Raw genomic sequence first — 10,875 nt, 5'->3', positions numbered from 1 at the left:
GGGGGGGACTAATGCCGTTAAATAAAACAACGTAGTGCTTACATGTATCTTAATGGTGTATAAATAAATCCATTCCCACAACATGTTCTGACAGCTAAACCGTAGGCTTGTACTGATATTCCCGTACATTATTTTTTTTTGTATAACGTGGCACTTGCACATCTCTCTCGCCTCCCATGATTTGGTATCGCCCAGTAAACCTAGCTGGGCTAACCTGGCAGTCAGGATTGTCGAGAGAAACAGTCGGGCTGGTGTTGAAGTGTCAAATAGCCTTAAAATACGGCATAGCTTGTTAATGAAATAAGATCCTGTTAATATATCGGTCCTGTCAGTACGTGTTTCATAAGTTAAACCATGTCAACCCCGGCCAGAAGGAGACTTATGAGAGATTTTAAACGGTGAGTTGATCAGAAATTATGCCGATGATGTTCGTTAGCAATGATTTGTCAAAAACAGCTACTGTTAGCTTAGCTTACATTAGCTGAGATAGCTAGCCTGTGCTTTTTTTTTTTTAACTTTAAACCTATTGATGCACTGCCCCAACAGTAAATTATAGTCTTAACGCAAATACTATGTTGTTATCTTGTTTTATTACGAATCTGAAACATTTAAGTGAAATAACGTTCATTTAGTAGAAGCCCGTAGCTAGAAGCTAACGGTGCTAACTCGCAGGTTAGTCGAGTAGGGATACTGTTACCGTTTACGGCTGCTAGCTAACTATTTAAACCAGCTAGCATTTAAACGTCGTTGACAAGTGACTGGTTGGCCATTTTACCCTTGCTCAAAACACAGTTAATTAAACTTAATGTAACACAGCAGTTTCTTTATCATTATCGTTTGATACTTAACGTTACTAACCGGCATTAACGTTAGCTGTGGGAAATTCGCACGGTCCTCACTTATGTTAACCAAAAAATCAAAGTTTGGTAGGTGTGAGGGAGCTGACTATGGGCAGATTCACTTTGAAACAAAGGTTTAATATCACAAGGTATTATCCTCATTGTGTTGAGCGCGAGAAAAGCAACATAAAGCCATAGCGGAAGCCATAGTATATACTCGGGATGTATTTTCTAAAGTCGGCATCAAGGCATCATCCCGTCTTGTTCTTCTAACAGTAACAAAACATTTTGTCCACGGAAAAGGGGGTTTATTTTTAATTAAAAAGCTAGCTGCGCCGCTATGAGCAAAAACATTCTTCCATATCTAAATCTAAATTTAAATGAGCCTGGTTACTTCATGGTCTTCAAACACGTTTTCATGTCGGCAGCATCAGATTCCGTATTAGCTTTTGTATTTGAAGTTCGGACAGGACTCCGACCTGCAGGAATTTGGACAGGTCTTTCCAAGTATTGAGAGTGGTGTGGAGCGCAGCCATGTAGACACTACCTCTGGTGTAAGCCAGTATGTGGGAATGTGGAAAATTATTGTAATTTAGAACTGAGTTTTGAGTTCATACTTTATGAGTTCATACCCAATAGCTTACCAAGTGTTTCTTGGTGAGGTATTGAAACCTTCCACAAGCTCCTGAATCCAAACATATTTTTATGCAGAATAAAGGGGACAGTTTGCAATTGACAGTATCAGAGCTAGGTCAATATGTGTTGCAAAGGGTGTAAGAGTTTAAAGTTTTAGTTCTGACCGTTAATAAAGGTGTTCTATTTAGCTGTGGTTAGTATGATGAGAGTCTCTTTTCTCTTACTTAAATACCTAATACTTACATTTTGATTGTTGGGCAAAGTTAATCATAAAAACATGACATAATCTAATTACATATCTGAGACCTTAAGCTTTAAATCTCAGATGATTAATCTTTAAAATGTTACATAGTAGATAATAGTAAGCAACAGTACCTATATTTATATGATTCGTGGTGTGTACTATTGATTTACAATGATAAAAATGCTAAACATGAGCTGGGTTAAATGTGTAAATGGCTCAACCAAGTTGAGAAAGTAATCAAGATAATCTTCTAATGTGGCAATTAAGTCTGTTTACTCTAGCCAGAAGTCCACTTTTCCTGCTACCAGCCATGTAAACTGGTAAAGTCATGTTTATTTGAAATATTAAATTTGGCTGTGGCTAAATGTTTAAAGAGGCCATTCCATTATGGGATTCACCTGACTCTAATGTCTGGCCAAATAAACCTAGTTTCCTGTTAGTAAATTATAGTTTAGAGGTCCTGTTATAACATTTTTTCTTAAATTTTTGTTATGAAGGCTACAAGAGGATCCTCCAGCTGGTGTTAGTGGTGCCCCATCTGAAAACAACATCATGGTGTGGAATGCAGTCATATTTGGGTAAGACATTGATACACAGCCATAATGTGCATGGACAATAGTAGAAATCTTGTGAGTTTGTGTGTGAAGTGTGAAATTAATGACAAAATACCTTTTTTTTTTTTTTTTCTTCTTCTTTAACCTCACAGCCCTGAAGGAACTCCCTTTGAGGATGGTAAGTAGCCCACTGTGTTCCTGACTTATTATTTTGTTTTGTAAGACATAATGTCTCTGCATCACACGCAAAACACATCTAACATAATAACTTAACCACATCCAAACCCCCTGTCTATAATATGTTTACATAGATGCCAGTAGCCAAACAACCCACTCATCATTTGTTTTTCTGTTGTGTACTTGTCTTAAAATGTAATTCAGTGTATCTCATAAAACTCAGCATGAAAGTTAAATAATAGGAAACACATTGTTGTACCTTATGTTACGATCAACTAAGTTTGCAAACTAATAAAATATTTTAGTACCATCCTGTATATAGCCAAACAGCTTTTTCTTTCTGCTTTTAAAGATCTAGTTTAGCAGTAATTGTTAAACCCGTAATATACAACTTTTCATGTTGGTAGGGGAGGATTTTTGTTCAGGTTAGAATGGGTCACTGCTCCATCACATTTTTTCTGCCTTGAAATACTCCTCACCTGAACCAGATAGTCCGGTTTAATTGCTCATAAGTATTGTTTTTTCTTTTGTTTTTGTCACAGGTACTTTTAAACTAATTGTAGAGTTCACAGAAGAATACCCCAACAAACCCCCCACAGTACGATTTGTGTCAAAGATGTTTCATCCAAACGGTAAGAATATTGACTTACACAGTATACTGGCACTTTGAAATGTTGGTGATTGTTGTGGGCAGTGTGTAACTGTGTTTTATCCACAGTCTATGCAGATGGCAGTATATGTTTGGACATCCTACAGAATCGTTGGAGTCCCACCTATGATGTATCTTCTATTCTTACATCTATCCAGGTAAGAAGTGTCAATACCTTGTTTTACTTTCTTTTATATCAATAAGTGAAAAAAAAAGATATTTACTTTATAGTGACATTAAACAGAAAAAGAATTGCACTTAAAATTACTGTTATTAGACTAGAAATCCCTAACTGAATAATTTTTTGCAATAATAGTCAGAAAAAATTGTACACAATGAGCTGTTTTTTAATGAGAAAGGGAAAATGCTATATTTGCAAACCTATGCTGATGTAAATGTTTGCAAATACAGTGAGATTTTCAACTTGATGCTAAGGCGTAGGGCTGCAGCTAGACATTATACTCATTACTGATTTATTTGTTTATTCTTGATTAATCAATTAATCATTTGGTCTATAAAATGTCAGAAAATTGTAAAAATGTCCATGACAGTTTCCCAAAGCTCTCAGTGATGTCTTCAAATGACTTGTCAAACTAACAGCCCAAAACTCAACAATTTCAAAATTTTAAAGACTAAGGAAACTAAGGATTTGAGAAGCTAGAATTTTGGATTTGTTTAAAAAAAAAAAAAATCATAGTGATAAATAAATTATCAAAATGTATGTTACAATAAACCACTCATTGAAACTGTAGTATGGTGTAAAAACCTGCTGAGATGGAGAGACTGTTGTACATATATTATTCTGTGTATCTTTATATTCATCTACCATTTATTAATTTTGTAGTAATAATAATAATGATACAGTAAAAAATCCTTTGCTGCATAATTTTGAAAATAGAACTCACAAAGTCAGACTTTGACCAGATTTTAATGATTGCAAAAGACAGGTGAGAAGCTGGAACATTCTGTTGTTATTGCGTAATGAACCTGAAGCCATAGTTACAGTATTTTATCTTCTTTTCCGCAGTCTCTGCTTGATGAACCAAACCCCAACAGTCCAGCCAACAGTCAGGCAGCCCAGCTCTACCAGGAGAACAAGCGGGAGTACGAGAAGCGTGTGTCTGCCATCGTAGAACAAAGCTGGAGAGACAGTTGACCTGACAATCCTGATAGCTGCTCTCTCCATTGTAAAGCTGTGTGTGCTGCAAGTTTTAGTGGAGCACCTCTTAATTTTTGGGCCCCCAACCTTTTTGATTTTAAGCTTTTATGCACTTTACCTTCAACTTCCCTTCATAGAATGTTTTTTTTTTTTCTTTACCTGCCAGGAGGGATTTATTTTTTCTATACTACCCCCTCTTTTCCAGTCCATCAGGGGAAATGTGCTGAATCTTGCCTTGATGTTTTGTCAATATGGACTTGTTGGCCATTACCCAAAAATTCTGGTGTGTTCTAACTTGCTGTAGTAACTCCCCATGACTAATTATGCTAAATGTCTTGGAGGGTGTATCAGTTAAGTCTGGGTCCTCTTCTGTTGTGCCCCCGATCTGTTAAGTTTGTCTTCACAAGGCAGTTTCTCTGAGCTCCAGTGTGATTACCCCACCTTTCCTTGGGAGAATGAGCAGCCTGAGCATCATGGACTTCAACTAAATCAGACATCTTTACACCATGTCTTTTGCTGTGTTGTGAACTCTGTTACATGCATGACAGTAAGAGTGTATTCACGTTCCTGTTCAGTACTCATGTATATAAGAAACCCGCAACTGAATTTATGTACAGATTTTGCACTGGTTGTCTCCCATGTCATTTTTTTCAGCACTTGTAAATAAAAAAGGCAAATTCATCCTTGTGTGGTAGGTTTTTTTTTTTTTTAAACTAACTGGTATTTCAATATTAGATCTAAAAAACTACTTTTCTTGCTTTGATAGGAGTCAATACTCATGCTGCCTCTCGGTTTATGTGAAACCGATGTTCCGAGAAGACCTTCATATCAATTAGCCCATGAGGTAAGCTGTGGTTTTGTATACAAATTTAGTCATCTGTCCATTAAATAACGGCACCGAACCTTTGTGGTGTAACATGGGAGTGAAATCCTTGATATAAGGACACGGTTATCATACATGACAATATTCTTTTAGGGTTAAGATCTGCTGTTGGACTGCTGATGTTTTCACTTAACGTCCTGCAACAGCATCAATATGTCTTCTCTGGCCCATATGTTTGTTTTTTTTTCTTTGCTTTAATTGTTCGTGCAGAATATACTGACCAAAGTGATGTGATGTGTCTTTCCTGTGTAAAAATGCAGTATTAAATTCAGCAAAAGTTAATGAGACTTCAGCAGTCTTGTGGACAAATCAAGTGGGTATCCTTCAAAGTTCATTTTAATATGAAATAACCTCCTCAGCCTGCAAATACAGAATTTCATACTAAAGACTACTCAGAAGCTAAGTACTTGAATCATGGTTCATGCAGGGTTCACATTAAACGCAAGACTAAGAATTTTTAATACATCAGAGTGTTATTTAATACCAGTTTTTCACGATCATACTGTCCAAAGTATTGATGTATGATGGAAAACCAATAGGGATAGTATGGCCAAGAATTATTTATATTGTATCACATTTCTCCAGTACTTTCCAGCAATGTATAACAATTTTTATTGATACAATTAATCAAATTCATGCAAACTGGGCCCAGATAAGTGGTAGATAATGGATGGATTAGCCAGTTAAAAATGATTAATTAAACTTTGCTAAAACTGACACTTATGAATGTTTGAGCCTCCTAGCTACTATAACTAGCAGCAGTGATAGTGTTTGCTACAGGTCTGAAGGTACTGACAATCAAAAAAAGGATTTAATAGCCCCCTGAACGCAAAATCCACTACCACAATTCAGCTTTGACTTCTTCTGTAAGTCTTCTGTAAACTAAATGTAAGACAACTTTATGCCTTTTTTTGAGGAAACTGAATTAAATTCTTAACACTTTTTCAAGACCTGCAGATCCCTGTAAAATTGCTTAACTCCGACTGCCGAAGCCTCATATTAGCTTTTGTTGAACTTTAGAAGTCGGAACACAGAACAAGGATTTTGGATTGCAATCAATTTGCATTGAAATCACTTTAGGAAGAGACAACGGCCGGTGACTGTGTCAACGTACATATGGCCTTTTCAGTACTGTATTAACAAATGTGAATCGTGAAACCATCCATTAAAAATTCCCACAATGGAACCAAAAAAGCGGTAGTCACAGCATGTACACTACTTGATGCAATGAGTCGCATTTTACAGTAAATTTGTTGTCTCATGTGACACTTCACCTATCAGTCATGAGGCAAAATGATGCTTCATAAGTGTACGAAATCTCACTTACCGTTCCCGACAGATTGTTTACCGTATAGCGATCAGTGAGCGACAGTACGCTGCATTATGATACCACATTTATCCGATTCTGGGGATTCTTTACTCCATCCTCTGAGATGTTAAAGATCATAAAGTTCTTCTGTGTTTAGAAATGGTTTATTTGTTAACTGAGCATATACGTATAATGGAGTGGGTGATGTTGCATGCATGATGAAAAAGAGGGGGAGTAAGTGCAGGACAGCTGGTTACAAACATGCAGGATGTACTGTGCTGTGTCAGTTCTTTACAAATAACCCCAATCTTGAGAGGGACCAATCTTGTTTCTCAGCTATGCAGCAGTTACAAAAATATCTATGTACAAGATCCCTCTTGTCAATTCATTACTCTTTTTAAACAGTGTTAACAGTAAATGGAAATAAAGACAGGACATAAAATTAAATTTTTATGCACTAGTGTTCATCGGGCCAGGCAGAGCGAGCTACCTGTTGTATGCCCTCTCCTTTTTGGCCCTTTCTAAGGCCTTGTCCATGGTCTTCTCATTCTCACCTCTACACTTGGGGCAATACCACTTTCCCTTGGGCTTATGATGGAGCCCAACACAGGAGAAATGAAACCACTCAATGGGACATTCATCGTTATCACAGCCAATCATCTCGCCATAGGACACCTGCTCACACAGGCAGTAGGTTGGCTCATCTGGATCAATGGGCAGGTCTGGAGGTGACACTTCTCTTTCAGACTTTCCTTTTGACCGTTTCTTCTTCTTAGAGGAGGTTTTGGCACGTTTTTCCCGCGATGCCCCCACTCCCACTTCCTCAGCGTGATCCAGACCCCCGTAACTTTCCCGATTTTCTCCATTTTTCTGACGTCTTGAGCGTTTCCCTCCAGCCTTGTCTGCGCCACCTGAGCCCGGGGTTACCTCGTCACGCTTCTTGTCATGGTGGCCAGGTTTACCTGGAGTGATGGCGGCCGATGATGAGGACATCATGGATGCTGCAGTAGTTGTCATGGATGTTGCTGTGGGAACGTGGCTCTCTGGGACTTCTTGAGAGGAAAGGAGAAGTTCAGAATGCCAGTCTATTTGTCGTGTACGGTTCTCAACCAACTCCACCTGAAACAAAGAACATTCATGTTTTATTATAAAAAGGTCTATCTGCTTTCGCTTTGTCATACACGTGGATGACTAAATGTTTGCATATTGTTTCCATGAAGAGGTGAATTATATTTTAAAACTAAGATTAAAACTAAAAATTGTTTGAAGTTATGTATAGAAAATAGAAAATTATTACTTAAACTATAAAATGTAAACATCGAACACATAAGATCCATATCTCATTTCAACTCTGACATACTAAACAAAGGGGAAGGTTAAATATGGTGTTATGTTTCTGGTAAACCTTTAGGGTGTAACTATAACAAGCTGATTCGCTGTTCACTGCAGGAGACCTGCAAATGTTCAAAGAGGTTTTTCTCTGGTACTGATTTCAGTGAAATGCAAATGTGAAAAATGCAAAACCTAATACACTTCGAAACTAAAAGACCTTTTAGCAGGTCTTTAAATCCTTTTCTTCTGTTTATTTACTCTGAGCAGATTTTCTGAGTACAAATGTTACAGGACAGCACTGCTCTATCCTCAAAGAGTTGCACACATTCAGATCTGGAAGTTTGCCAATGAGCAGCTGCACTGAAACAGCTTGAGGGTGTTCCTTACGTACCATTTGACCAGCAATCTGGATCTTTTCATCTCCGAGCTCTTGACTGCGGATCAGAGCCCTCTGAATCGATAACTGAAGCTTGCGCCTCTGAAGTGAGTCAGATTCCCGGCGATACCGTTCATAAGCGTCATCAAGCTCCTTCAAAACATCTGCCAAAGACGCAATTGAGGAGGAAAAAAAAAAAATCAGGTGGGAGTAGGAATACAGAAATTCGACATATTCTGTAAAGGTACACACAAATGTTCTTCTACAGCCTATTGTCATAGTGGATTACTTCCTTGTTTGTCTATTGTCACGAGTGAACGGTGCTTTCTGAAGCTTTGGTAAACAAGTAGTACTGGGGGGAATGATTAACCCACTAGATGTTATGTCTGCCTAATGAAGCTTAAAAATAATTACGTGGGACATGGATGACATTGCTGACATGTTGACGATTCACTCACACACACACACACACACACACACACACACACACACACACACACACACACACTCTCTCTCTAAGCTACACAGAAATTCTTTACAATGTGCCTCAAGTGTACCAAATCAACACTGCCTGCATTTTACCTATGACAAGTACCCAATTACATAGTACTTTAAAGGAAACTTTAAGAAATTTCTTTTTAGGACATTGTCATGTAAGCTATCTGTAAAATAAAGCATTTGCGTACTGTATGTTACAGTATTTTTCTCTCAATCTCTTTAGTGTTTAGTGTTAATTAGTGTGGAAAGATATGAAAGAGACTTGTGTCTTGCACATCTGTGTCCGCACTGTCCAGTTTCTTTACCTTGATACTTGGCATCAATTTCCTTCATGAGAGAGACACTCCTCTGTAGGTCAAAAGGTAGTGATTCCACAAGGTCCAAATACTCCTCGACATAATTCACAACAACGTGGCCTGGGTCACCATTGGTCGGGTTCAACATTGCGGATTCGTCTTTACAACAGGACGCTCCGACACCTATACCTGTTAAGGAAGAAGTCGTTATCAAGATGTTTATTGTTGCTGTAAAGTCATTCTGCTCTTGCAGCAATTAATGCTCAATTTTGGAAAAAAAAAAAAAAAAAGTATTTTCTTGGCTAGTATAACGCCATTCACTTGCATCAGACGTCTCTCATTTAAAGATAATTGGGCAGGCCACCTCGTGTTTTTGATAGGACCCAAAAAGAAGTGTTTTCGTCGAGTTTTCCCCGTATGGGTTATCTGAGATCAGTCCGGAAACACAGCCTGTGCGGTCAAAATCTGAAAGGGGGAGGGGGCTGCTGATCTGCAGTCAGCCATCCTGAAAATTGCTACGTGTAATAGGAATCTGCCCACAGAGAGATCACTAGTATTAACGATTAATACACCGGTTGAAGAAGAATATGAATAAGTGGCAGGTCGCTTCGGATGAACAACAAAGTAGTTAAAGTTGTTACTGAGTGCACCCCAGTCTTATGCAAGGTCGGAGAAGACAACAGAGCTTACCAGTAACGTTAGCTAGCTAGATTTCCCGATGAAAATGCGACGCTACCGAGGATGTCATGAACCGACATGTTAACGTGAAAATCACCCGCAAACGGCTTCACTGCTGAGCTTCAACGTTTCCTTCACGAACAGGCTGAGTTCCAGTGTGAAGTCATAATTACTAACGCTAACTGCGGCTAACGTACCCTGCTGGCGAGTTTACGTTAACGTCAAGTAACGTTAACCAACTTTCTCCTCTTTGCAAGTTTGGGATTGGAAAACTGTTACTCTGAGCAATACGCACATCGAAATACGATTTAACCTACTTGTGTCGCTGGCTGACAACGCTAGCAAAGTGTTGAATCAAACGACATCCTGATGTGACAAAGATTAACCGGCGCTAAGAGAAACGTTTAACGAACGCTTCATTCGCCCACAACGTAAACATTCACAGAACACTTAAATCAATACGCTCACCTTACAAAAACAAATAACCTAAGGTTGAATCGTTAAAAACATTATAAGCAATAATTTTGACACTTAAAGGAGTCTTATTTCTATCATGTTTGCATCAAAGTAACTGTTAGCCAAATTAGCTCCCGTTAGCCTTTAACCTATAACGCTACTGTACGGTCCATGCCGTTTCACACTGCAAAAACAAACACGAACAAGCTGCAGTTGTGTAGTTAGTTGGTAAGTAGCTCGCAGAAGAACTTACTTGTGTGAATTGTAGTTTTTCTGTAGCTGACGTTAACGTTCAACACTCCGTGGTGCTGCTCTTGTTGCTAGCGCTAGGTAGTGTGTGGAGAGTGGGACTTGTTAGCCCGACGACAGCTACTGTTAGCTGTTGGCTAAAGTGCCTGAACAAATATGTTAAGCTGTACTCATGTAGTTGCTGCACTGAGATGCGGCTGTAGCGACCACAGACACAGGTTGAGTGAATTAATCAAATATTATACACCTCTCCTAAGTTTTAAGCGTCGATTTCAGACTCTTGTATATTTCTGTGAACACTGTAGTTTATATTGCCACTTACAGAATTCCCATTGCTTTGGCACTAACGGGATTTTTCTCTGGTCTCGTTGACTCTTTAGTAACAAATATGACCAAGGTATGTTTCCATGTTGCAAGTCAATATTGCCACCCTGTGGCAACAAAGCTAAGATGCTATGGTGTAGATTGCTTTCAATAACCTTTTTCAAAAAGTGAATCACACAACATCTTATTTATTATTTAATTCAAAATTCAAACACG

The 10,875-nt window shown here is 38.4% G+C and overlaps 2 protein-coding genes across 8 annotated transcripts; one reads left to right on the top strand and one right to left on the bottom strand.

Moving 5' to 3' along the window:
- Positions 1 to 45: 45 nt before the first annotated feature.
- ube2al (ubiquitin conjugating enzyme E2 A, like) lies at positions 46 to 4,939 on the top strand. 2 transcript variants are annotated; one of them, XM_040148576.1, is made up of 6 exons: positions 46 to 398; positions 2,217 to 2,297; positions 2,426 to 2,451; positions 2,993 to 3,082; positions 3,169 to 3,257; positions 4,127 to 4,939. In XM_040148576.1, the coding sequence occupies exons 1-6, from the start codon at positions 355 to 357 to the stop codon at positions 4,253 to 4,255; spliced, it is 459 nt and encodes a 152-aa protein (XP_040004510.1). In that variant the 5' UTR covers positions 46 to 354; the 3' UTR covers positions 4,256 to 4,939. The 2 variants fall into 2 exon arrangements, with proteins under 2 accessions (XP_040004510.1, XP_040004511.1); XM_040148577.1 differs by lacking the exon at positions 46 to 398 and adding an exon at positions 824 to 926.
- Positions 4,940 to 6,598: 1,659 nt separating this feature from the next.
- Positions 6,599 to 10,674, bottom strand: ing1 (inhibitor of growth family, member 1). 6 transcript variants are annotated; one of them, XM_040148568.1, is made up of 4 exons: positions 10,340 to 10,674; positions 8,962 to 9,141; positions 8,174 to 8,322; positions 6,599 to 7,569 (listed from the first exon to the last, which is right to left on the bottom strand). In XM_040148568.1, exons 2-4 carry the CDS (start codon positions 9,098 to 9,100, stop codon positions 6,937 to 6,939), a joined length of 921 nt encoding a protein of 306 aa, XP_040004502.1. In that variant the 5' UTR covers positions 9,101 to 9,141; positions 10,340 to 10,674; the 3' UTR covers positions 6,599 to 6,936. The 6 variants fall into 6 exon arrangements, with proteins under 6 accessions (XP_040004502.1, XP_040004505.1, XP_040004508.1 ...); XM_040148571.1 differs by lacking the exon at positions 10,340 to 10,674 and adding an exon at positions 10,099 to 10,305; XM_040148574.1 differs by lacking the exon at positions 10,340 to 10,674 and adding an exon at positions 9,948 to 10,036.
- Between the last annotated feature and the right edge of the window lie 201 nt (positions 10,675 to 10,875).

The sequence above is a fragment of the Xiphias gladius genome, chromosome 16, assembly GCF_016859285.1.
Source record: "Xiphias gladius isolate SHS-SW01 ecotype Sanya breed wild chromosome 16, ASM1685928v1, whole genome shotgun sequence".
NCBI lineage: Eukaryota > Metazoa > Chordata > Actinopteri > Istiophoriformes > Xiphiidae > Xiphias > Xiphias gladius.
This window is presented reverse-complemented; position numbering and strand designations above follow the sequence as displayed.

Excerpts from the sequence above, each read along its gene's own strand:
- ube2al (XM_040148576.1), top strand. The coding sequence starts at position 355 with ATGTCAACCCCGGCCAGAAGGAGACTTATGAGAGATTTTAAACG. Across the intron at positions 2,452-2,992 it reads AGGAACTCCCTTTGAGGATG|GTACTTTTAAACTAATTGTA; the intron begins GTAAGTAGCCCA and ends TTTTTGTCACAG. Across the intron at positions 3,083-3,168 it reads AAAGATGTTTCATCCAAACG|TCTATGCAGATGGCAGTATA; the intron begins GTAAGAATATTG and ends TTTTATCCACAG.
- ing1 (XM_040148568.1), bottom strand. The coding sequence starts at position 9,100 with ATGTTGAACCCGACCAATGGTGACCCAGGCCACGTTGTTGTGAATTAT. Across the intron at positions 8,323-8,961 it reads AATTGATGCCAAGTATCAAG|ATGTTTTGAAGGAGCTTGAT; the intron begins GTAAAGAAACTG and ends CGTCTTTGGCAG. Across the intron at positions 7,570-8,173 it reads TCCAGATTGCTGGTCAAATG|GTGGAGTTGGTTGAGAACCG; the intron begins GTACGTAAGGAA and ends TCTTTGTTTCAG.